The sequence below is a fragment of the Dictyostelium discoideum genome (genome assembly GCF_000004695.1).
Source record: "Dictyostelium discoideum AX4 chromosome 3 chromosome, whole genome shotgun sequence".
Lineage (NCBI taxonomy): Eukaryota > Evosea > Eumycetozoa > Dictyosteliales > Dictyosteliaceae > Dictyostelium > Dictyostelium discoideum.
The window spans coordinates 2,490,348-2,517,519 of record NC_007089.4 but is presented as its reverse complement, the minus strand read 5'-3'; the positions used below and the strand labels follow the sequence as shown (position 1 = coordinate 2,517,519).

Sequence of the window (27,172 nt, the reverse complement as noted above, 5' to 3'; positions counted from 1 at the left end):
ATGTGCATTTTTTTTTTTTTTTTTTTTTTTTTTTGGTTATTAAATAATATATATTATTTATATAAATATTAAAAAATAAAAATAAAATAAAAATAAAAATAAAAAAAACAAAAAAAAAAAAATTTTCCTTTTTTTTTTTTTTTTTTTTTTTTTTTTTTTTTTTTTTTTTTTTTTTTTTTTTTTTTTTTTGAAATTAAAGAGCGGGGAAATTGCGCAGAATAAAAAAAAAAAAAATAAGTTTTCTATTTTAAACAATTAATTAAATAAATAAAAGTTATAATTTAATACCATTTTATTTTCTTTTTTTCTATATTTATTATTTACATTTTTTATTTTTTTTCTGGTTCAATTTTATTATCAACATTATTTTTAATTATTTTTTTTTTAGTAAAAGTATGTTCAACATGAAATATATATTTTTTAGGAATATCATCATCAGTGAAATTAATATCCAATTTATGTTCATCAGAAAATTCTTTAATTAAATTGTATTTTCTTCTTTTTAAATAATCAAAGTTTTTTTCTCTTTGATTTGCTAAATCTCTAAACTGTTCATCTTTGAAATTTCTCGGAGAAAAATTATAAATTCCATTAATAGGAAAATGATTTTGACAAAACCAAAATCCACCATCATAAAGTTTAACTAAATGAAAATCTAATTGGTTTGATAATTTTTTTAAACGTTCTGGTTCAATTTTATTTAATCTACAAAATTCATTAGAAAATAAATCAATTGAATTTGCAATTCCCTTATTTAAATTCTTTTTAAGTAATAAAGAAAAAAGTAATGCATCTTTTTTATTTGACATATTATCTTTATTTAAATGAGACCCTTTTTTTAATAATTTATAAAAATTTCCACTATTTTCAACTTTAAATCCAATCAATCCTTTAGTTGTATGTAAAAAATCAAATACAGTCACTAAATAATTTTTAATAATAATAATAAAGGTGTTAGTAATATTATTATTATTATTATTAATTAATATAAATATAAAAAAAAATATATTTTAAAATAATAAACAAACCTATTTTTTGTGACATTTTGTATGTTTTAAAGTGAATAGTAATATTTTAAATTTTTTTTTTAAGTTTTTATAAAAAATAATAAATTGGTTGGACAATGTTTTTACAAAAAAAAATTAATAGATTGGCCAATTTTTTTTTTTTTTTAAAAAAGAGAAGTAATTTTTAGTTTTTGTGAAAAAAACAACCATGGTATTTTTTTCGTTATTAAAATTAAAAAGATTTTCTATTTTTTTTTTTTTTTTTTTTTTTTTTTTTTCATATTTTCAAAACGAATAAAAACGAATTATTGTTTTTATGATTATGATTAAAAATATTAATTAATCATGTCAAAATTATTAAATAATAATAATCATAAAAATTTAACAAATTATTTAAAATTTGGAAAAGGAATTATAAATAATTTAAATAATAAATCAAAACAAGTTGGAATAATTTCATTTATATCACAATCATCAATCCAATCACAATCATCAATCCAATCACAATCATTTTTATCAATTAATAATAATAGTAATAATAAATATTTTTCAACAAAATTAAATAAAAATGAAAAAATATCAGAAAAAACAACCACAAGAAAGATAGAAGATATTTATCAAAAAAAAACACCAACTGAACATGTTTTATTAAGACCAGATTCATATATTGGAACAATTGAAAAAATTGAAGATGATATGTGGGTTCTATCAAATTCAATGTTTAATAAAGAAAAAAAAACAATTGAATTAAATAATGATAATAATGAAAAGAATGTTGAATCAACAACAACAACAACAACAAAAACAAATAAAAAACCATTAACTTATATTCATCCAATTAAAGCAACATATATACCAGGTTTATTAAAAATTTATGATGAAATTTTAGTGAATGCAGCAGATAATAAAAAGAGGGATTCAAAAATGTCATTTATTAAAGTTGAGATTAATCCAAATGAAAATAGTATATCAATTATGAACGATGGTAAAGGTATACCGGTGGTAATGCATCAAACTGAAAATTGTTATGTTGTTGAAATGGTGATGGGTAATCTAATGTCTGGTTCCAATTTCAATGATAGTGAATTAAAGGTTGTTGGTGGTAGAAATGGGTTTGGTGCAAAGTTAACAAATATATTCTCCAAAGAATTCACTGTTGAAACTGTTGATAAGAGTTCAGGTAAAAAGTATTTCCAAAGATGGTCAAATAATATGGGTGATAGAAGTGAACCAATAATAACACCAATTGGCGAGGGTGAGAGTGATTATACCAAAATCACATTCAAACCAGATTTAGAGAAATTTAAAATCAAATCATTATGGGATGATAATATTTTACAATTAATGGAACGTAGATTATATGATATCGCAGGTTGTAATACAGAATTAATGGTAACATTAAATGGAAAGAGATTGAATTATAATTTCCAAAGTTATGTTAAACTTTATGAACATCATTTAAATAATAGTACAAAACGTGAAGATAATGAAGAACAATATCGTGAAGAATCCTTTGAATTTGGTGAAATTTCACCACGTTGGAAAATTGGTATTGGTTTATCAGAGACTGGTCAATTCACTCAAGTTAGTTTTGTAAATAGCATAAACACTGTTAAAGGTGGAACTCATGTCAATTTCTTGGCTGATCAAATCGTACGTTATGTTGGTGAGAAATTAAAAAAGAAACACTCGGATCTTGAAATTAGACCAATGAATATTAAACACCATTTAGCATTGTTTGTCAATTGTTTAGTTGATAATCCAAGTTTTGATAGTCAAAGTAAAGAAACCCTAACAACTAAACCAATGTTATTCGGATCAACACCAGAAATTCCAGAGTCATTATTAGCTCAATTCGTAAAGAATAGTAAAATCATTGAACGTGTTGCAGGTTGGGCATTAATGAAACAAAAAGCAGATTTAATTCATTCAACAAGTGGTAGACAATCAAAAACCACATTGATTAAATCGATTTCCAAATTGGATGATGCAAATTGGGCAGGTGGATTAAAATCAAAGGAATGTACATTGATTATAACTGAAGGTGATTCTGCAAAATCATTAGCATTGGCAGGTTTAAGTGTAGTTGGTCGTAATTCATATGGTGTTTTCCCATTACGTGGTAAGCTATTGAATGTACGTGATGTCGCTTCAAAACAATTATTATCCAATGAAGAAATTAATAATCTTACCACCATTTTGGGTTTATCTCATAAAAATTCCTATGATACCGATGAAAGTATGGAAGATTTACGTTATGGTAGAGTTATGATTATGGCCGATCAAGATCATGATGGTTCACATATTAAAGGTTTAGTTATGAATTTCATTCACTACTTTTGGCCAAATCTTTTGAAACGTGGTTTCCTTGTAGAATTTGTTACACCAATCATAAAAGCAACTAAAAGTTCAACTCAAAAGAAATCTTTCTTTACCATTAAAGACTATGAAAAATGGAGAGAAACAATTTCATCCGATCAATTGAAACAATATACCATTAAATATTATAAAGGTTTAGGTACATCAACTAGCGCAGAGGCAAAGGAATACTTTAGTAATTTGGATAAACATGTAATTAAATTCATTTGGGGAGATGAAGCTGATGATTTAATTAAAATGGCATTTGCAAAGGATTTAAGTTCACTTAGACAACGTTGGATTAAAGAAACTGATATGTCACAAGGTATTGATCATTCAATTAAAGAGATCACCTATCCAGATTTCATTAATAAAGAATTGATTCATTATAGTTGGGCTGCAAATCTTAGATCCATTCCATCATTAATCGATGGTTTAAAACCAGGTCAACGTAAAATTCTATTTGCATCATTTAAACGTCGTTTAACAAATGAAATTAAAGTTTCACAATTGTCAGGTTATGTAGCCGAACAAACTTCCTATCATCATGGTGAGCAATCTTTAAATTCAACAATTGTTAAAATGGCTCATAATTTCGTAGGTTCAAATAATTTACCATTGTTAACACCAAGTGGTCAGTTTGGTACTCGTTTACAAGGTGGTTCAGATTCTGCATCAGCTAGATATATCTTTACAAAACTTGAACCAGTTGCACGTTACCTTTTCAATGAATTGGATGATCCATTATTAAACTATCTAGAGGAAGAAGGTGAATCCATTCAACCAGACTATTATATACCAATTATACCAATGTTATTAGTTAATGGAAGTGAAGGTATTGGTGTTGGCATGTCAACTTCAATTCCATTATTTTCACCAATTGATATCATCGATCAATTGATGCTACGTTTAAATAATCAAGTTGCACTTAAAAAACTAATTCCATGGTATCGTGGTTTCAAAGGAACCATTTCACCTGATAGACATACCTATAGAACTAATGGTGTAATTAAATTGGTTGGTAGAAATTTAGAAATCACTGAATTACCAATTGGTAGATGGACCTCTGACTATAAAGAAGTTTTAAATGATTTAATTGATAAAGATGTTATTAAATCATTCCAAGAATCAAATACTGAAAATTCAGTTCATTTCACAATTTTATTAAATAATAATCAATTGGAACAAATGGAAGATTTAACTGAAAATGAGTTAATAAAGCTATTCAAGTTATCAGCTTCTCTTAATTTCCATTTAACATGTTTCGATGAAAATTCAAAAATTCAAAAATTAGAATCTGTTGAAGAAATCATTGATCAATTCTATAAAGTTCGTTTACAATTCTATGGAAAACGTAGAGAATACCTCTTGAAATCATTGGATAATCAAATTAAACGTTTAACAACTACAATACAATTCCTTGAAGTTATTGCAAGTGGTAAATTAAAAATTCAAGGTAGATCAAAACAAGATTTAATCAAAGAGTTGGAAAGTGGTGAAATTGTTGGTTTCGAAAATTTTGGAACTCATCCACCAGAGGTTTATCAACATCTTTTCTCTTTATCAATTTTAGATATTACAAAAGAAAGAATTGATAATTTAACTAATCAATTAACAAAAAGAAAATCTGAACATCAATCAATTTCATCTTCTGATCCAAAATCACTTTGGACTGCTGATTTACAACAATTAAAAGAATATTTAGAAAAAAGTGATAAAGAATTTCAAAAAAAACCTTTAAAAACTTCCTCTTCTTCATCATTTGATGTTTCTTCTTCTTCTGAATCTGCAAAATTATCTTCAACTAGAAAATCAAAAACTGATAAAATTAAATCAAAATAAAAAAACTATTTTAATATTTAAATACTTAATTAAAAAATATATATATATATATTTATTTAATATAATAGTTTTTTTTATTAAATCTTTTTATCTTTATTATAATTACTTAATATTATATTATTACACGTTGATAATTTTTATTATTTTTTAAAATCATTAAAATTATCATTAATATATTTTTCAATTTTTAATATTTCGGTTGTATTTGATTTATTAATCCAATCAGTAACCAATGGGACAATCTTTAAGATTTCAGCTTTTGATAATTCAGGTACAACTCTTTGAATGATTGGATATGGTTGAATCTTTTCTTTCTTTGGTGCTTTTTGAATTTCATATGATAATTTACCACACTCTACAATTTCACCGCTTAAAGTTAAACCATTTGTTTCATATAAATCTAATGGTAAAGTTACAAAACAAACACTTGGTTCTTTTAAAGTGTTATTAGTATCAGCTCCACTCTTTGATTTTTTGTTTTTTCCAGTGGAGAGATTTCCTTTTGAAGGTGAGTCAAGTTTAACTTGATCTTGTTTTTCAATTAATTCTTTATAGATTGATAGTTCTCTTTCATCATAAGAGTTTAAGCAAACTCTTTCGCCCAATTTCAAAGTATTAATTGGATACCAATTTCTAATTGAATTACTATCTGATGCTTTACCGTTTGGATGAATTGCAACTGTACAATGAGGAATTACATTAGCAGTTGGAATACCTTGAACCTTAAAGGCTAAAGCATTTTGACTGAAACCAATTGCTTCAATTTTAGCTGTCCACTTTGTTCCAACCTTATAAATATTTTCAAAATCATTTGATGTTGAAGTTGATACAGTTGTTGAAGCTGTAGTTGTGGTGGTTGAAGAACAAGCTGTTTGAGTTGAAACATCATCAACAACAATTGTTGTTGTTGTTGTTGTTGTTTTAGTTGAAGATTCAGAGATTGATAAATTTTTAATTTCATTTAAAACATTTGTTTCATCAGTTGAATCTGAAGATTTTTCAATTGGTTTCCAAAGCTTATGATTAATTGGACCTAAATTTAAAGTGATATGATGAGCTTTTAACAACCAATTTTTTGGAATTTCAACCAAAGATAAAATCTTATTGATTGATTGATTATCTAAAACCAAACCAGTATAATCTGTGTGTTTTTTTAACTCAGCTTTTGGAGAAGTGTTTTTTGTAACTAAATAATCAACCAATGCTAATTCAGTTTGATATTCTAAATATTTTGATTCCTCTTCAATATGTTTAACTTTATATGAATCTAAACTTGGTAATGAAGCTAAAAAAGATTTGAATAAATCTACATGATTAATTCTATCTTCATATACGACTACTCTCTTAATTTCATCCTTGTAAGTATTATGCATTAAATTCAAAATGAATCTCTTTTTAAAATCAAATGTAGTTTCCCTTTGAGAATTTGCAATATTCAATGGTTTCAATCCTTTATGATGAAAATTTAATTCTACTGATTCTAAAATTCTATCAATAATTTTTTCATATAAAACAGTTCTGCCTGTTAATAAACCTACAAATAAATAAAAAAATATAAAAAATTAAAATTAAAATTAAAATTAAAATTAAAATTAAAATCAAAATAAAATTATTTCTTTCATTTTTATATTAATATTTACAAACTACATTATTTGGATGTTTGAGTGCATTTAAAGCATCATCTAAAACATTTTTATTAAACCAAATATCTCTATCTGGTTTTGTTGGTACGTATGGATCGTCTAATGTGATTGTATCTTGAAACCAACCAAAACCACCTTCGTCTGGCATTCCCTTAATTTTACCAATTATTGAGGGATTCCATGTTGATGGATTTGGTTCTGGTGATTTAAATAATGTACCATCAAAATCAAAGATATACAATGTTTTTGACATTTTTTTTTTTTTTTATGTGAATGTTAGAAATTTATTAATAATAAAAAAAAAAATAAAAAAAAAACGGTTAAAATATCTTTTTTTTTTTTTTTTTTTTTCAAAACAAAAATAAAATTTTTTTTTTTCCCAATATCTTTTTCAAGGAATATTATTTTTGAGAATAAACTAATAATGATAATGTTAATTTTTTATGATTTTTTTTTTTTTTTTTTATTATTTTTATCATTTTATTTTTTTATTTAGATCACAGTAAGAAAATATAACATTTTAATAAAATTAAAATAAAAATAAAAATAAAATTAAATAATTTTTAAATGATCCTTTAAAAAAGAAATATTCATTTTAATAGTATTATAGTTTCATTTTAATGGCAAGTGGAATTTAAATTATATTATTAATTTTATTTTTGATTATTATTTTTATTTTTAATGATATTGGATATATATATCCAATATCAAAAAAAAAAAAAAAAAAAAATTATTTTTTAAATAAAAAACCTAAAAGTTGTTTAAAATAACTTTTCTCTTTTCTAATTGAACGTAAATCTTCTAGTAGAATAACGAAATTTTGAATAAACATTTGAATTGAATGAATACCTGAACCGAATTGAATCATTTCAGGATGTAAATGATGAAAAACCTTTTCACTTAAAAGATGAGAACGAATTGATTGATAATCATGATCAAATTGTTTTAAAGCGGATTGAATCGATTGAGAAGCGTTCATAATGATATCCAATGATTGGTCACTATTGATTTTACTTGCCATTAATTGTTTTAATTGAAATTTAGATTTAATTAAAATTCTAAATAAATTTAAAAGTGGTTTTGATAATTGAAACATTGATAATTTTACCAAGTCACTAAATATTGGATCGAATGAATTCTCTAATGCAACCAATCTAGTATGTGAATTATCCAAATTTACTGCTATCGATAAATACTTTTCAATCTTTCTTGGTGATATAAGTTGTAACTCTGATTTTACATCAAATAATGATGCTTTAACTTGATCGATACCAACTCTAACATTTCTTAATGATTCAAAAATTAATTTCTTTTTCTTTTTTCTTTCACTCTTCATAAATTCTTTATCTTGAACTTTAATAATATTATTTATATTATTTTCATTAAAATTATTATTATTATTATTATTTAAATTTGAATTTGAATCAATATTTTGATCATTGTTATTATTATTATTATTATTATTATTATTATTATTATTATTTAAATAACTATTAATTAAATCATTTTTATGATTTAAAATTATATTTAAAATTAATTTCTTTCTTTTTTCATTAATTAAAAATTCATCAGTTTCTTCTTTTTCATCTTTACCAAAGGTTATTATTTCTTCACCTTGAATTTTAATGTAATAATTGAATAATGAAGAAAACTCTGGATCATTAATTTCAGAAATTGATTCATTTAATCTTAAACCAGCTTCAAGGATACTAATGAAACAATCTGACATTGCATTGGTAATTTGAAATATTTTAATTCTTGTACCTTTGTAAGTGAAATAAGGGAAAACGGTCATACTGAGAATGATAACCCAAATTACACCCAAAAGAATATGAAATGATCTGAGTACAGCATACATATAATCGAAATTTTTTGTAAAATTTTGACCAAAAACAACCAAAATAAAAGTTAAACCAGATACTGCTCCTGCATATGTATGAGCTGGGTGTTGTTGAGGGAAACTCATTAAAAATGTGAAGATAAATGTCACTACCACAATTACAATCTCTTTACCGGGCGAGGGGATAATACTACATAGTAGAGATGTTAAAAATCCAATTATTCCACCAATGACAGTGGCCATAAAACGATCCAAACCACGTCTAATAGTTGCACCAACGCTACTCACCATTACCAGCATTACAGTTGCACATGTCCAAACACCATGAATTACCAATTCATTATAACTCCAACCTTCAAAATAATAAAATGGTATAATAGTTGACAATAAGCCAATTGCAACCTGAAATGGGTATTTCCATTTAGCATTCTTAAAGAAATTAAATTTAATCCATTTTATAATTTTAATAATAACACTATCTTCACCTTCTTCTTGTCCTTGTTCTTTTTTATTTTCACTCTTTATTATTAATTTCTTTAAATATTTTATAATAAATAATGGAAATGCTTTTAAAATTGTTAATAAACCATTTTTAACCAATTCCCATCTTACAGATTCTAAATGTTGTTGTCTTTTAACTTTAATTAATAAATCTGCGATATTTCTTTGTTGAAGTGTTAATGAAAATAAACCATGTATAAAATAATGAACTTTTGAAACTTCTGTACCTGATAAAATTGGATGATTACCTTTTTGATATTCATCAACAACTTGTTTAAATGCACTTTTTACTTTATTAACTAATTCTTCAGTTTCATCAAATGAATTATATAAAACTGAACTAACCATATTAATTATTTCTTCATTTTTATTATTATTATTATTTTGATTATTATTACTATTGTTATTATTTTGAATATTTTGATTATTATTTAAAAATTCAGGTAAATTTGAAGATAAAATATCAATCATTAAACCCATTTGTAAATAAACTTCTTCAACTAAACATTCAATGAATGGAATTAATGGAGTTATTAATTCTCTACTTGCCAATTTACTAAATCCATTAATCATTGCAATTTTAATTGAAAGTAATTGTTTTAATTGCATCTCTAAAATTGATAATAACTTATTGTAATCTGCATTCAAGTTACTGTTCCATCTCTCTGATTTAGATTCATTATATAATAATGTTAATGTATTAATTTCACCAGATAATTTAACTTCTAATATTTTCATTTGTTTTTCAAGTGGTTCTATATCTAATTCTTTAATAATCTTTATCTTTTTATCTAAATTATCTGTTGAAATGATTGATTTTGTATCTTCATGATGAGAATCTATATTATTAATTGGAATTTCTGATTGTTGATGTTGTAATTGATTTTGTGCTTGTTGTTGTTGTTGTTGTTGTTGTTGTTGTTGTTGTAATTGATGTTGTGTTTGGGATTGTTGTTCTGATTGTTGTTCTGGTTGATGCTCTATATTTATATCTTGTTGGATTTTATTATTATTCTCACTACTATTATTATTGCTACTTTTTTTAATCTCATTCATTTCTATACCATTACTATTTGAAATTGAAGGTTTTTCTAATTTTGAATCTGGATTTTTAACTTCAATATCTGAACTTTTATTAATAATCATTGATCTTGCCAATGGTAATTTTAATTTCTCATCAAAAATATTATTATTATTATTATTATTATTATTATTATTATTATTATTATTATTGCTGTTGAGTGTTATTGGTAAAATTGGATCAAAAAATTCAATATTTTCAGTTGCAATTTGATTCTGATGATTAGATTCTAAATCCTCTTTACTAATTGGTAAATTTAAATTAACTGATATTGGTAAATCGAAATTATCAGTATTTGTTGACTTTAATTGTTGTTCTCTAATGAATTGGTTTTCAATTTCTTCAAATGGTTGACGATATGATGTTGTTTGTTCATCACTTTCTAAAAATTTATTATTATTATTATTATTATTACCAACAATTGTACTTGCACCATTTTCAAAATTTGGTGATAGTTGTTTTTGTTGATTATTAATACCACTATTACTTATATTATTATTATTATCATCATCAATAATACTAATACCTGGATTATTATTATTTTTTTTATATAAATTCTCTTCTAATTGAAAATTAATTACTCGAAGGAAATCTCTAGTTGTTTGCATAACATCTATTGAATATTTAAAGAATATACGTGATGCTAATGATGGGAAAGCCACTTGACCCAATACCACTGATGAGAAAATAAATCCAGCACAAACTATATTCTGCCAAATATTTTCAAAATATTCACCTTGTGGTGTGAAATATAATACTATTATAATATCTAAAAACATTTTCTTCATAAATAATCCACTCATATATCTTCTTGGCATCATTACTAATGTGGCCATAATATATGAGAAAATAAATGTGGTTATAAATGTAATCCAAATTGTGTCTCTTGTAATTAACAATACTAAATAACAATATAAACTTGCTGATAATGTACCATATAACATAGTTGTAGCCAAATGTATACTTGTATATGATGAGATACTACACGACGACATTAGTGAAAATACTGGTATTAAACATAGTGAATTGACATTGAAATTGAAATTCCATGGTACTAAACAAAAAATACTTGAAAATGAAACAATAATAGCTTCAACTATTGCAATCCTAACTTTTATTTTCGAAAAAATGTATGTATTTTTTAAAAAAGTAAAACCAAACATTTTTTATTAAAAAATAAAAAAAAGATAAAAATAAAAAAAAAGATAAAAATATCTTTTAATTTTTTTTTTTTTTTTTTTATATATATTAAATTTTATAATATTTTAATTTTTTTTTTTTTTTTTTTTTTTTTTTTTATAATAAATTTTATTATATGTTAATTTTTTTTTTTATATATATATATATATATAATAAATTTTATTATATGTTATTTTTATTTTTTTTTTTTTTTTTTTTTTAATACAGAACGAGCACTATAAATATTTTGTGTGTCAGTTAAAGTAATCTTAAAAAAAAAAAAAATAAAAAAAAAAATAAAATAAATATAAAAAAAAAAAAAAAATTAAAAAAACCTAAAAGGTATCGATTAGTCTGGTAAAGATTTGTTAATTCAGACCGTAAATTGATTTTGATTTCAAATTTTCTTTGTGTTTTCTTGCATTGGAGTTTTTTTTTTAATAAAATTATTATAATTTTTTTTTTTTTTTTTTTTTTTTTTTTTTTTCTAACCCCGATATTTTATGACGTTACAAATTTTTTTTTTTTAAAGTGGTAACACTTTCTATAAATAAATAAATCAAACACAGTTGAATTTCTTTAAAAAAACATTTCTAATGCAAGAATTTTTGAACTTTTTATACAATTTTTATTTTTATTTTATTTTATTTTTTTTTTTAATTATTTATTTATTTATTTTTTTTTTTTTTTTTTTTTAATGTTTGAGTTGTTGTGAAGAAATTTGATTTAATAATTCAGCTAAAGTTTTGAGGATAGAATCATTAATTGATTGAGTTGAAGGTCTATTGAAACCTGAACCACAATCTGGTAAACCTTGGAAACCTAATTTCTTTAAGTGAGCAATACCATAGAGATGATGATTACCATTTGCTAAATTTAATTGACTACCACCATTGGCACCATTACTACCAACACTGATATTATTATTACTACTTGACAATGAGGAAACTGAAGAATTTGAAGAACTTAATGGTGGTGAAGAGCTCAATGGTGGTGAGGATGCTAAATGTGGAGCGACCATTTCAGATTTTGGTGGTTCAATTGAAAACATATGTTCCATAATGGATAAGGAAGCAGACATCATTTTCTCAATTTGAGAAGAGGAGATAACCGATGATAATTTTGGAATAAAGGATTTATAGATGACAGGGAAAGCTTGTGGCATAAATTGAACACCCTCTTTCAAAGCTTCATAAATGAAAAGTTGTTCGTGTTCACGATCGGTATGTGAAAGGATGGTTACCAAGAAAGTGAATAATAAACTTGCATGGTCAACATCTGGGACCATATGATCGTTGAATAGAATATGAAGAGTTTGAGAGGTAGTTGTTCTATTGGTACTATGATTCGATGTACCACCATCACTTGCCAATTGCATAATTTGATCCAAATTACTAACTTCACCCTCTGTTATTAGCAAGGCAGTCAAATAACCTAAAATTGCACTACCACTTGATTTCTTTGCAGTGATTGTCATAAAGGTTGTTAAAAGACGTGAAGTTGTAGTTTTAGTTGATGGATATTTCAAACCTTTCAATAGATGTGAAGCGATAGCAAATGAGAAATTACTTTCAAAGCTAACACCAATATAGTTTTTGGAATTAGTAAAAATTGGTATTTATTATATTTATTATTTTATTATTATTATTATTTTTTTTTTGGGAAATTAATAAAAACTTTTTTTTTTTATTTATCTTTTTTTTGTTTCTTTTTTTCAATTTAATACAAATAAACAAAAAAAAAAAAAGAAAAAAAAAAAAAAAAACTTCCAATTAAATAACAAAACAAAATTTAAAAAAGTTAGAAAATAAAAAAAAAAAAAAAAAAAAAAATTTAATTAAATTTAAATGAATAATATATTTCCCAACCTCTTTTTTTTTTTGATATAATTTTTTAAACTATATAAAAAAATAAAAAGGTAAAAAAAAAACAATGAATTTTTTTTAAACACCCCCAATATTTATCAATTTAAATTTTGAAATCGAGATTAAATAAAAAAAAATGATAAAAATAATAATAATAATTATCTAAGTTTTGTGATTTTTTTTTTTTTTTTTTTTTTTCTTTTTTTTTTTTTTTTTTTTTGTGTTTGGAAACCCCAGTTGAACAACACATAAAAATAATTATGAAATTAATAAAACACTTTCCCCACATACTCACAAATTTTTTTTTTTTTTTTTTTTTCTTTTTTTTTTTTTTTTAAATAATAAAAATAATAATATTAAGATTATAAAAATAAAACAAAGATTATTAATTTATTTTTTATTTTTATTTTTCATTTTTTATTTTTATTTTTATTTTTTGTTTTTATTTTTCAATAACTTTAATGAAATGGCAATTATCAATTGTTTCTTTGCAAAATTTTCTAAAGACTGTGCACGATGGAAATGTTCTTCATATTCTAAAACCTTTACTCTACAATCATCAATTAAAGATTGTAATGAAGCACGTAATCTTTTTTGATCACTTACATCCTCTTGAAGTTTTTTTATCTTTTCATTCAAAGTTTTAATCTCTTCATTCTTTTGGCAAACTATTCTATTATGTGTAACTTCTGACACAGTATTCTTAAAATGATCTTCTTCTGTTAATTCATCCAATGTGCTACCAGTTGATTGCGCTGAATTTCTTTCATTATTATAATTATTATTTTCATTGATATTATTTGTATTATCATTGTTATTATTATTATTATTGTTGTTGTTGTTGTTGTTGTTGTTGTTGTTGTTGTTGTTGTTGTTGTTGTTGTTGTTGTTGTTGTTGTTGTTGTTGTTGTTGTTGTTGTTGTTGTTTGTATTATCATTATTTTCACTATTAATATTATTTCTATTTACATTTTCTACATTTTCCACATTTTCTACATTTTTGTTATTATTATTATTGTTTGGAGTCTCATCCAATTCGAATCTTAAAACTTTATTTACACTTTCTTTCCCGCTATTAGTTGAGTATCTTCTAGTGATACTAGTATTTAAATTATTATTATTGTTGCTGTTGTTGCTGGTGTTATTATCCATATTATTTGTACTTGTTCCTTCTGCACTTCCTCCAACAGTATTACTATTATTATTATTATTATTATTATTAATATTATTATATCTTTGATAAAAATAAACCTCACCTTGATATTCTAATAATTTGTTTGCTCCATTGGGTTGTAAAAAATTACCCAATTCTTTTTTAGAAATAACTTCTTTTGATGCTTTAATTATAGGTTTATCATTATATTTTAAAAATGTTGTTTTTATATTCATCTAATTATTATTATTATTTTTTTTTTTTTTTTTTTTTTTTTTTAATATTATTAGTTTTATTATTATAATTAATAATTTAAATTATATTAATATTATTACAATTTAGTATGTATAATAAAAAAATTATTTTAAATAAATTAATTAAATTATTATTTTTTAAAATTATTTAAAATTATTTAAAATTATTTAAAATTATTTAAAATAAATAAATAAATATATAAAATAATAAAATTAATTTTTTTTAAAAATACATACATATAACGTAGGTTGTGCCAAAGATGAAGAAGGAAATGGAATTGCTACTGTATTATATGTGCTTTCTTCTGCATGCAATGACAAATCAATTTGAGTATGACATAAAATATTATTATTCTATATTGATATGAAAAATAAATTATAATTTTTAAAAAAATAAAAAAATAAAAAAAATAATATTAATATTATTTAATTAAAAATAAAAAAAAGATAATCTTTTAAAATATTTTTTTTTTTTTTTTTTTTTTTTTTTTTTTTTTGTAAAAATTAAATAAAAAACCCTTACATTATATAAATATAAATTTAATAATTTTTGTTCATAGTTAGTTTGTAATGAATGATCTTGTTTTGAATGAATTGTATTTGAAAATAAGTGAACTTTAAAGATGGTTTTTTCATTTGGAATGATAGCCATTGCATCACCACTACACATATGTGGATTATTTCCATCGATTTTATTACCCAATAATAGTTTACTTTGTTTTCTTGATAAAGTTCTTGGAATTTTTTCCAATTCAATGTATGGTGTTGCACTTGATATTATGTTTGTATTGGCATTACTATTATTATTAATATTATTATTATTATTATTACTACCACTACTAATACTACCACTAATTGTATTATAACCTGCTCTAGTATGATTTGAAGTTGTTTTATTTGATTTATCATAGGTTAATTGATTTAGAGAGATTGAATGTGCTAAATTTCTAGATGCATGTAAATTTTCAATTTGACCACCCAATACTCTAAATTCTTTAGTTTCACCTTTTTCACTCTTTCCTCTCTCCCATTTAATCGTTATAGATTGGTCAACTAAATCATCTGGTAAATTGGTAATCTTTTTAAATTCTATTTCATATTGAATTTTAATTTTATCCTTTCTTGCATGTGATAACCCCTCTTTAATATTTTTAATCATCGTTATTTATCTACAAAACTAAAAATTGGTTTTTTTTTTTTTTTTTGTTGTTTTTTTTTTTTATTTTTTTTTTATTTTTTTTGTTTCAAAACCAGTCCCTGTTTTTTTGTTTTTTAAATTAAATTAATTTTTATTTTTAAAAATATTTTGAAAATGAATATTTTTTTTTTTTTTTATGAAATAAATTATATAAAAAGCAAAAAAAAAATAAAATAAAAAATAAAAAAAAATAAAAAATAAAAGAAATAAAAAAATTTCTATTTGTTCCCTTTTATTTGAATTAAATTTTAATTATATATGTCACTTACTTTGTGGTTTTGTGGTAGTTTGCACAATTTTTAACAACAACAATAATAATAATAATAATAATAATAATAATAAAATAATATAATAATAGTAAAAATAAAAATAAAAATGAGAAGATTAATAATTATAAATATAGTTTAGTATATTATTAAATATTACTATTATTAGTATTATTATTACTATTATTATATTATTGTTATTATTATTATATTATTACTATTATTATAGTGAGTAATAATAAAATTTTTTAAAATGACAAAAAAAAATAAAAAAAAATATAATAAAAAAATTTTTTAATTATATTATTTTTTTTAAAAATTTAAATTTAAAACCCGGGCAATGATTTATACAGATAAAGAAATGTGTGTGGTTAAAAATAGTTTTAACCCCAAAAAATGTGTTTTTTGTTTTTGTTTTTTTTTTTTTTTTTTTTTTTTTTTTTTCCAAAATAAAATTTTATTTTTTTTAATTTTAATTTTATTTTAATTTTGATTTTTTCTTTTTTTTTCTTTTTTTTTTTTTTTTTTTTTTCACCGATCATCTGAGGAATTAATTTAATAATATTTTAAATTAATTAATTACCATTCCAATCGATTATCAAATTTCTAAAATTGGTTGGATCTAAAAATTGATTATTTCATTTTTTTTAATCTATTTCAAATATTTTTATTTATTTATTTTTTTCCAATTTAGTAAAACACTGAAGATAGTAGTAATGATGGTTTAATTAAAATAAAATTAAATAACAATAATAAAATAATAATAATAATAAAAATAATAATAGTAATACTAATAATAAAAATAATCAACAATATTTATTTTTAATTTCTTTTTTTTTTATTTTTTTTTTTTTTCAAATTTTTTTTTTTTTTTTTTTATTTTTATTTTTTTAAAATTTTTTTTTTTTTCGTCTTACCTAAAAAATACCGATTTCTAGTCTCGTTTATTAACTGTTTAAAAAAATAAAAATAATAAAAAATAAAATAAAATGAGTGGATTTAGTTTTAAAGGATTATTAGAAAAAATGGGAGTTGAATCAAACCCAAAAACACCAGGTGCTAAAATATTTAAAGTGGTTCAATTAATTACTATACCTTTATTTATTGCAGTTTTAGCTTCTAAACCATATGTATGTTTTTTTAAAAAATAATATTAATAATAATAATAAATAAATTTAAAAAATTAAAAAATATTAACTTTTTTTTTTTTTTTTTTTTTTTTTTTTTTTTTTCAAAAAAAAAAAAGGTTGAAGAAAGAATTCAAAATAAAAAATATTTAAACGAAAGAAGATTAGAAGCATTAGAAACAAAAAAAGCCAAAGAAAGAGATGAACAATTTGCAAAAGATCATCCAGAAATAACTCAAGAAATGGAAAGATATCAAAAATCTTTATCCTCATCATCATCATCAAATAACAACAAAAAATAATTATATATTACATATACCATATAAATTATATATAATCATTATTTAAAATATTAAAACCTTGTAAATATCTAAAAATTAAAATAAAAAAAAAAAAACAGAAAATACCCCCACCCCTTATTTTTTTTTTTTTTATTTTATTTTATTTTATTTTTTTTTTTAATCAATTAATTCAATTGATAAAATACCTTGTGGTTGATGAGTATATGGCATAGCACCATAAGTATTTTGTCTAATTGCAACATTTAATTGAGTTGAAAGTATGGTCTGAACTTGATCTATGTCGGATGGATGACCATGAACACAACCATGAGAATTTGGCATTGGTTGTGATGGTGTCCAATCTGGCCATTCACCAGTATGCATTAAAATACCATCTCTGATATTAGAGATAACGATTGCAGCATTACCAGTGATACCTTGAACTGCACGGTTAATTGGATATGGACCAAACGAGATTGGATCAGGTTCTGGTGAATTCAAATCAAATGTCATTAAACCAGTTGGTGTTGACCCATCTTCACAAAATTCATTCTCTGCTAATCCAGTAACATTATCATTTTGACCATGAGTTCTAACTGGGAATGTAAGTAATACATTCAAATTTGAATCATAAAGTGTTGCAATCGTTTCAATTGATCTATTCTTGTAAACTGGTACATGAACTTTATATAAAAATCCTGATGGAATTTGACCATTATCAACATATCCATCTTCACTATTTAATTCTAATATTAAATTTGCTGTATTTACATCCAATGTGCCCGATGTAGTTCCACTTTTTTTTTTTTAAAAAAAAAAAAATTAAAATTAAAATAATTAATAAATTTTTGGGAAAAAAAAAAAAAAAAAAAAATTAACACATACACATTATTAAGTGATTGAAATTTAGCTAATGCCATTTGAGTATCTTGATCGAAATTTGAGGTTAATGATAAATTCTCTAAACCAGTGGTTCTAGTTAAGAGACTTTGTAAAATATAAATATCATCGCCATTCATTGGTGGGTTGGTTAATGATAATGATCTATAGAATGGACATGGATAAGTTTGTTGTGATGATAATACAATATTAATTGTATATAATACAATTAAAACTAATGAAAAAATTAATTTCATTCTTATTTTAACTTTATTTTTTTTAAGCAATTGTTTTTACTTTTTTTTTTATTTTTTCATTTTTTTTTTTTTTTTTTTTCTCAGCACTATGGTTTTGTTTTTTTTATGAATTTTTCAATTGAAATTTTTTTATTCAAGATATTTATTTTATTTTATTTTTTATTTTTTATTTTTTTTTTTTTGACAACTTACCAGGATTTTAAATTCTTTTAGTTTTTTTTAAATTTTGGTTTTTAATTATAAAAATAATATCTAAAGAATTCATTTGGGGGTGTGGGTGTGGAGAAAAAGTTGGCCAAATAAAAAAAAAAAATAAAAAAACAATTGTTTTATAAAAAGTTATAACTTCTTTTGTTTAAATATGATTGATAATTAATATTTTATTTTTTTTCTCTTTTTTTTTTTTTATTTAATTTTATTTTTATTTTTTTTTTTTTTTTTTTAAAAAAAAAAAAGTTTTTTTTTTTTTTTTTTACTATTTTTTTTTTTGTAAACTTTTATTTTTTTTTTTATATTCATGAAAAAAAAAATAAAAAAAAAAAAACGGATTTGTAGTGTAATAATAAATTGTAGTATCAGTAGAAATTAGATTTTGCTTTTTTTTAAAAAAGATGGTAAGAAATAGTGAAATAACATTGGAACAAATATTTAAAGAAGGTAGAATCAATCTTGAAAATGATGATTATAATTGTGTAATTTGTTCATTTCCATTATTTGATGGCTTACAATGTAAAAGGGGTCATGGTGCTTGTAAATCTTGGTATTTATTAAATTAAAAAAAAAAAAAAAAATAAAAAATAAAAAAAAAAAATAAAAATAAATTCAAACTAATCATTTTTTTTTATTTTTTATTTTTTTTAATTAATTAATTTTTTTAAAGTTGGGAAAAAATTATTGGAGAAAATGGTAAAAAAGAATGTCATTCATGTAGAATATCAATTAAAAGTTTAGATGATTTATCAAAGAATTTATATTTAGAAAAAGAAATTTTCAAACAAAAAGTAGCATGTTTAAATAATGGTAGAGAGAAATTTGGAAATACTTTAGTAATTAAAAGCGATGGTGGTTGTAAGAGACAAGATATACCAATTGAAAAATTATTACATCATATAAAAAATGAATGTGGTTATCTTTTAATTGATTGTAAATATAGTAGAGATTGTAAATATTATAAACAAATATCATTAGAACAACATCAAAACGAATGTCAATTCATGTCAATCCATTGTCCAGCTCTATGTGGTAAAAAAGATTCAAGAATGAATATAAATAAACATTTAGAAACTCCAAATTCATGTAAACCTTTAATTTCAATAAATAATAGTAATAATAGTAATGGTAATGGTAATGGTATAGATGATGAGAGTATAATTAAATTAAGTAATTCAATAGTTGAGATTCAAAAGAGTTATCAAAATCAAATTAAAAAAATTAAAGAGAATTCGGAATCAGAGATTGCAGCTTTGAAAGATTCTTTGTATTATTCAAAGAGTAGAATTAAGAATCTTGAAGATGAGGTAGAGGAATTGAAAGATAGATTTTCAACATTGGAATCAATGATTAATAAATTGGATGATAGTGCAACTAGTCGTTCTGGTACAATTTTAATTAATGGTTGGAAAATGAAATTGAAATCATTGGATGTTGGTCATTCAATAGTTGAAGAGCAATTTTATATTGGTACTAATAGATTCTATATAAGAATATATCCATTTGGTGATAGTTATGATAATCAAGGTTATGTAACTGTGAAATTGGGTAGAATAGATGGTGAGGAATATCATTTAGATATTGGACTCAAAGTTTCAATCAAAGGTTTTGATAATAAAAAAAAAGTATTATTAAGTTATTATCCTGGTGATATTGCTCATAACATTGATCAACTAGTTGAAACTTGGGAAACTTCAAAAGAATTTAAAATGATTTTACATTTTAAAGTTGATTTAAAACCAAAAATTAAATAAATAAATAAATAAATAAATAAATAATTAAATATTTTATTCAAGAATAAATTAAAAAAATTATTAAATAAATTAAATTATTTTACTTTAAACTCACTTTTTTTTTTTTTTTTTTTTAATATTTTTTTCCTAAATTTTATCTTTATTTTATAGTTTAAGAAATTTTTAATATTTTAATTATCTTAAAAAAAAGAAAAAAATAATAATTAAAAAGGAAATAAAATAAAAAAAATCAAATTATTGATTTTTAAAATTAAGTGAAAAACCAACACTGTGCACATCAAAAAAAAAAAATTATTTTATTTTTTTTTATTTTTTTTTATTTTTTATTTTTTTTTTTTTCGAATTTTTAATAACATTCTATTGTTTTTCTTGAAAATGAATGGAACATTATTTTTAAAAAATTGTTTAAATCAAATCAATATAAATACAAAATTACAACAACGACAAATTCTTAATAAATTAATCACATATATTAACCAAAATAAAAATAACTCAATAAATTTACGTTATTTTACAAATATAAAAAATTTTAATAATAATACTAATAATAAGGTGAACTCATCACCGCCACAAAAACAACAACAACAACAACAACAACAACAACAACAACAACAACAACAACAACAACAACAACAAAAACAACAAAAGCAACAACAACAACAAAAGCAACAAAAAATAAATAATAATAATAAAATGAATGATCCATTTTCAGCATTAGGCGATAGAATGAAATCATATGAAGATGGAATGAAAATTACAATTGAAAAGAATAATTCATTTATAATTAGATTAGATGGTCATTCATTTAGTAAATTTTCAAAAGTATTTAAGAAACCAGGTATTGCATGGGATATTAGAATTCATCAAGCAATGGTTGAAACTGCAACTGCTTTAATGAAAACTTTTCTTCCAACTGTTGTCTATACTTTTTCAGATGAAATTACAATGTGTTTTCCTTCAATTGATAAAGAAGCAATTGATGATGGTGAAATCCCACAATTAGCATACAATGGTAAAGTTCAAAAATTAATCTCTTTAACTGCTGGTTTAGCTTCAACTGTTTTTTATAAATCAATCACTCAAGCTTTATATGATACTGACAAAGAAGAAAAAGTAAGTAATTTTCAATTAAATAATTATTAAATAATAATAATAATAATAATAATAATAAAAAAAAAACAAAAAGGTACTAATATTAATTTTATTATTTGTGTCACACTTTAAAAGATTATAGATTTATTAAAAACAGCAACACCAAGTTTTGATAGTAGATTATTTGTATTACCATCAAATGATGAAATTCGTCATAATTTAATTTGGAGAAGTATAATCGATTGTAAGAGAAATTCAGTTAGTCAAGTTGGACAATCTCATTTCCTTCCAAAGCAAATTCATGGTTTATCAGGTCAAGAAATAAAAAAAAAGTTATTACTTGAAAAGGGTATTGATTTTAATGATGAGCCAGATTGGTACAAGTATGGTGTATATTTAAAGAAACAAAATTATACTCACAAGGGATTTTCACCAATTAAGCCAACTCAAGAAATTACAGTTCTAAGAAATAAGGTTGTGCCATTCTCTTTTGATATTACAAAATTATCAAATTCAAATGATTTCATTACAAAGAAAATACTTGATGAGGATTTTAAATTAGAATTTAATTCAAATCCATTATCATTATCAAATTCAACTGGTTCAACTAGTTCAAATTCTTCTTCTGAGGGTTCACTTATATAGGTAAACCAAACTAAACAAAACAAATTCAAATAAATACAATTGTACATATTAATTAAATAAGATTATATATATATATTTTTTTTTATTTACAAAGATTTTTTTTTTTTTTTTTTTTTAAGAAATGTTTTAAAGAAAGTAAAATTAGAATTAAAATAAATAAATAAAATAAATAATTAATTTTGTTGTTGTAATTGTTGTTGTTGTTGTAGTAATTGTTGTTGTTGTTGTTGTAATTGTTGTTTTTGTTCAAATGGAATATAAAATAAACTTGGTTTTGCAGAAGAGGAAGTTGGAGATTTCATACTACCACCTTGTGTAATAACTTTTGTTGATTGGGCTGATGATGAAGATGGTAATAATTGTTGAAATTGTTGTTGTTGTTCTAATTGTTGTAATTGTTTTTGTAATTGTTGATTTTGTTGTTGTTGTTGTTGTTGTTGTTGTAATTGTAATTGTTGATGATATTGGATGTATTGTTGTTGATATTGAGCACGTGGAGTAATAGGTAAATTACTTTGTGATGGGAATCTAATTGCAGTTGGTGTATTCATTGAGTTTGGTGTTGTTGGAAATCCACGTGGAGTAGAAGGACTAGACATTGATACATTTCCAAATGGATAGAATGGTACATTATTTGTGGTTGGTGAATTATTTGATGAACCTGTACCAGGTCTATAAGTGCATGGTATATTATGACCACCATAAAATGAATTATTATTATGAATATTCGTTGGTACTGTAGTTGGTGTATCACCACTACCATAACCACCACCACCACCACTACCACCACCACCACCTACACCAGCATTATTATTAAGCTCAACAAAGTAATAATCTGTTGAAGAAATAACACCACCATCAGATTCAAAAATTGAACTCTTTGATGAACCCAATGAACTATGAAGTTGAGATTTTGGAGAATTTGGAATATCATCAGAACTACCATTGATTGAAGAAGTAGAAGAAGAAGAGGATGAAACTGGAACATTACCATACATTTGTTGAATTTGAGTTTGATATTGCATTTGTAATTGATGATTAGTTTGTGCAGTTAGATTTGTAGAATTTGTAATTTGATTTTTTTTCAAAAGTTGATGAATTTTATGAATTACATCTTTATCTAAATTATTATGTGATAAATCCATATTGGTCAAAGTTTGATTGGTTGTTAAAAGTTTTGAAATTGCAGCACCACCTTTAATACCCAAAAAATTACCACGAAGGTTAATTGTTTCTAACTTTTGATTGGATTTTAATGAATCAGTTAAAACGATTCCACCCTTCTCCGGAATTAAATTATTCTTTACAGAAAGTTCAATTAATGTTTTATTGGTTTTTAATGATTTAGAGATTGAATCAAGACCTTTAACACCAATTTCATTGTAACCCAAATGAAGTACTTTTAATGTAGAATTATGTTTTAAAGCTTTACCAATTGATTTGGCACCACTTGATAGAATTGAATTTGAATTTAAATATAAATGAGTTAAATGAGTATTTGAACGAATTGCTTCACCAATTTCAGTGGCACCTTTATCTTGTAAATCAGTATCATCTAAATTTAAACTTTCCAATTGAATTTTATTTTCTTTTAAACCTTGAGCAAACTCAACAATACCAGCACATGACATTTTTGTATGAGATAATATTAATTTCTTTAGGGTATGATTTATGCATAATGATTTTGCCAATACACGACCAATAAGATTTGAACATTTTGTATGAGAGAGATTAAAACTTGTAATGGATTTATTATATTGAAGGGATTCTGCTATATCAACAGCTTTTTCATAGAAATCATTATTACTTATTGATAAGGTTTGGATTGAATTATTTCTCTTTATAAAGTCTGCCAAATAGGTACCATTGCTTTCACATAATTGATTTGAACTTAGATCAAGTTCAGTTAAATCTTGATTTCTTGCTAAAATATTTAAAAATGATTTTAATGCTTTTTTACCAAAATTAATACCATCCAAATTTAAATTTAAAATTGGATTATGAGGTGCAATATAAAATTCATCATCTTCTAATGATGATTTTGAAGAGGAGAATGAACAACTTGGTGTGAAACAAATTGAATTTGCACTAGTATTTTGAGAGTTTGGATCCAATGGAATAGTAGTAGTATTAGTATTTGTTGTCGTTGTAGTACTACTTTTAGAATCAACAAAACTTAAACATCCATCTTCTTCATCCAAGTCGTAGTCATTATAACGTTTGGCTAATGAATTTACGATACTAATTCCAAAGGTTTCGCCAACAGTTGAAAGTAAAGTTTGTTGAAGATTAATTGATGTTAAAAATCTTGACCCAATTAAAGTTTTAATTAGCTCAGTCGATTCTTGTGGTGCAATTGACATAAATGAAAGATCAATATGACGAAGGGATTGGTTTATTTGTAAGGCTCTTGAAATTCCACTTATTGGATGTCGGTTACTATTACGTGAAAAATTTAAATGAGTAATTGATTGACAATTTTCAATAAATGAATTTAATCTATTAGATATATCCAATGTCAATTGGTATTCGTTATTGGATAAATCCAATGTTTGAATGGTTTGATTATATAATAATGCATCCATTATGGAATGATCATCATCTTGGTCCAAATTATTATGAGATAAATTTAACCAAGTAATGGAACGATTTGTTTTAATTATATCGGAAATAATTAATGACAAACCTTCAGTACCCAATGAATTATGTGAAAGATTTAATTGTGATAATGTTTGATTTGGTGCTTTTAATGCTAGACCTAATGCTATCCAACTTTCCAATTCTTTTATTGATTTATTATGTGAAAGATTTAAATGTACAATTGAATGTCTCTGTTTTAATGCTTCTGATATTGAAACAAGTTCTTGGGGTGTATTTAATCTTAAATGAACAGTTTGTAATGATCCATATTTTAAACAAAAATCTTTATAAATTTTTAACCTTCTTGATGATGTTGATGATGTTGGTGTATTTTGTACACTATTATTATTACTACTATTATTAATTATATTATTGAAATTATTATTTGATGTTGGTGAATTTTGTCCAGGTATTATATTTAAAGACATTGGTGTATTTTGTGTACTAAAATTTGTAGTTGTTGTTGGGGTTTGTGTTAAATTATTTGTTGTTGTCGTAGAATTGGTTGATATACTCATAATATTATTACTAATTCTACACAGATTTAATTTTGGAACACTACCAGTTTTTGAATTTAGTTTTTCAATAAAACTAAAAGATTGTTGTTGTTGTTGATTATTATTATTATTATTATTATTATTTTGTGAATGGTTTTGTGAAATTTGTGATAATTGTTGAAGTTGCTGTTGTGATGGTGGGGAAATAGATGAAATATACCCAATACTATTTGGTACCGAATTAGATGGAGTTGTTGATGTGGATGTAGAAGAATTTGTTGAAGAAAACATTTTTTTTTTTCTTTTTTTTTCTTTTATTAAAAAAAAAAATAATTTTATTTGATTTATTATAATATCTTTTTTTTTTTTTTTTTTTTTTTTTTTTTTTGTTATTTATAATAATAAAATTCAAGAAATTTTATGTTAATACAAAATATTTTGTATATTTGTTTAGTTAATATATTATTAATTATAAAATAAAAAATAAATTAATAAATAATAATAGAAAAAAAAAATAAAATAAAAAAAATAAAATAATTTAAATTAAAAAAAAAAAAAAAAAAAGAAATTAAATTAATAAAGAGAGTGCTCTCTCCACCATCTATATATAGTTTTAAAACAAAATCACAAACACATAACAAACACAATTTTAATAAAAGTGGGGGTAGTGTGTTATATAGTAGTAATCCAACATTCGGGTTTACCTATTATAATCACTCGAGTGTGGGTAAATTGTGTGTAAAAAAAAAAGGTTGGGTGGAAAATATTTTATGTTTGGTTATAAAAATAAATCAAATCTTTTAATAAAACATGGAATTTATTAAGTAGTAGATTGAATGTGAGGTGTACACACCCGTACTATATTGTAATTGTAGTTTTTTATTTTTTTTTTTATTTAATTTTACTTTTTTAATTTTTTTTTTTTAAAATTTTTTTAAATTTTTTTTTTCTTTCTTTTGAATTAGAATTATCCACCAAAATTTTATTTTAAATTAAAACAAGCACATTAAATGTAATAAAAAATAAAAAATAAAAGATTATTTAAAAAAATTTATTTGGATTTTATTTTAATTTTGATTGTGTGTCGATGACGAAAAAAAAAATAGGAAAAGCATAATATTACTTGTTTTGATAAAAAAAAAAATAAAAAAAATAAAAATTATTGGATTTTATTTGATCAATTAAATTTTATTTTGCACGATGGTGATGTGTGTCATATATGTGATGGTGGATACAATAAAAAAATTAAATTAAATTAAAATTACTTACTTATTGAATGTTAAAATTTAAAGAGTCGTAATAAAACTATTTAAGTTCTAAACTTCTATTATTTTTTTTATTTGGAAATTATTTAATAATAAATGAAGACCAAAAAGAAGGGGTTGTTATTATTTACAGAAATAAAATTTTTTATTTTATTTTATTTTTTTATTTTATTATTATTATTATTTATAATTATTACTATTATATAACAATTATTATTTTTTTAATAATTAAAATTTTTTTTTTTTTTTTTTATTTTTATTACCGTTAATATGTAATAAAATTTTATTTGTTTATTTGTTAGTTTATTTTTATTTTTTTATTTTTTTTTACTGTTTTG

At 22.5% G+C, this 27,172-nt stretch overlaps 10 protein-coding genes across 10 annotated transcripts; 4 read left to right on the top strand and 6 right to left on the bottom strand.

The window, feature by feature from the left end:
- Positions 1-329: 329 nt before the first annotated feature.
- On the bottom strand, positions 330-1,044 carry DDB_G0279787 (hypothetical protein; the record flags this gene model as incomplete). Its single annotated transcript, XM_636440.1, has 2 exons — positions 330-922; positions 1,029-1,044. 2 exons carry the CDS (start codon positions 1,042-1,044, stop codon positions 330-332), a joined length of 609 nt encoding a protein of 202 aa, XP_641532.1.
- A 308-nt stretch (positions 1,045-1,352) lies between these two features.
- top2mt (DNA topoisomerase II) lies at positions 1,353-5,207 on the top strand (the record flags this gene model as incomplete). The annotated part of the gene is made up of 1 exon (XM_636439.1): positions 1,353-5,207. One exon carries the CDS (start codon positions 1,353-1,355, stop codon positions 5,205-5,207), a length of 3,855 nt encoding a protein of 1,284 aa, XP_641531.1.
- Positions 5,208-5,347: 140 nt separating this feature from the next.
- Positions 5,348-7,103, bottom strand: DDB_G0279755 (OB fold-containing protein, nucleic acid binding; the record flags this gene model as incomplete). Its single annotated transcript, XM_636438.1, has 2 exons — positions 5,348-6,741; positions 6,848-7,103. 2 exons carry the CDS (start codon positions 7,101-7,103, stop codon positions 5,348-5,350), a joined length of 1,650 nt encoding a protein of 549 aa, XP_641530.1.
- Positions 7,104-7,580: 477 nt separating this feature from the next.
- Positions 7,581-11,435, bottom strand: DDB_G0279753 (hypothetical protein; the record flags this gene model as incomplete). Its single annotated transcript, XM_636437.1, has 1 exon — positions 7,581-11,435. One exon carries the CDS (start codon positions 11,433-11,435, stop codon positions 7,581-7,583), a length of 3,855 nt encoding a protein of 1,284 aa, XP_641529.1.
- Positions 11,436-12,145: 710 nt separating this feature from the next.
- Positions 12,146-15,882, bottom strand: DDB_G0279751 (hypothetical protein; the record flags this gene model as incomplete). Its single annotated transcript, XM_636436.1, has 4 exons — positions 12,146-13,028; positions 13,774-14,705; positions 14,961-15,077; positions 15,247-15,882. The coding sequence occupies 4 exons, from the start codon at positions 15,880-15,882 to the stop codon at positions 12,146-12,148; spliced, it is 2,568 nt and encodes an 855-aa protein (XP_641528.1).
- A 1,294-nt stretch (positions 15,883-17,176) lies between these two features.
- On the top strand, positions 17,177-17,616 carry DDB_G0279749 (hypothetical protein; the record flags this gene model as incomplete). The annotated part of the gene is made up of 2 exons (XM_636435.1): positions 17,177-17,317; positions 17,434-17,616. 2 exons carry the CDS (start codon positions 17,177-17,179, stop codon positions 17,614-17,616), a joined length of 324 nt encoding a protein of 107 aa, XP_641527.1.
- Positions 17,617-17,772: 156 nt separating this feature from the next.
- On the bottom strand, positions 17,773-18,731 carry DDB_G0279747 (hypothetical protein; the record flags this gene model as incomplete). The annotated part of the gene is made up of 2 exons (XM_636434.1): positions 17,773-18,391; positions 18,481-18,731. 2 exons carry the CDS (start codon positions 18,729-18,731, stop codon positions 17,773-17,775), a joined length of 870 nt encoding a protein of 289 aa, XP_641526.1.
- A 611-nt stretch (positions 18,732-19,342) lies between these two features.
- On the top strand, positions 19,343-20,695 carry DDB_G0279745 (hypothetical protein; the record flags this gene model as incomplete). Its single annotated transcript, XM_636433.1, has 2 exons — positions 19,343-19,491; positions 19,612-20,695. The coding sequence occupies 2 exons, from the start codon at positions 19,343-19,345 to the stop codon at positions 20,693-20,695; spliced, it is 1,233 nt and encodes a 410-aa protein (XP_641525.1).
- Positions 20,696-21,070: 375 nt separating this feature from the next.
- DDB_G0279743 (hypothetical protein) lies at positions 21,071-22,432 on the top strand (the record flags this gene model as incomplete). Its single annotated transcript, XM_636432.1, has 2 exons — positions 21,071-21,808; positions 21,923-22,432. The coding sequence occupies 2 exons, from the start codon at positions 21,071-21,073 to the stop codon at positions 22,430-22,432; spliced, it is 1,248 nt and encodes a 415-aa protein (XP_641524.1).
- Positions 22,433-22,605: 173 nt separating this feature from the next.
- DDB_G0279741 (hypothetical protein) lies at positions 22,606-25,860 on the bottom strand (the record flags this gene model as incomplete). The annotated part of the gene is made up of 1 exon (XM_636431.1): positions 22,606-25,860. One exon carries the CDS (start codon positions 25,858-25,860, stop codon positions 22,606-22,608), a length of 3,255 nt encoding a protein of 1,084 aa, XP_641523.1.
- Between the last annotated feature and the right edge of the window lie 1,312 nt (positions 25,861-27,172).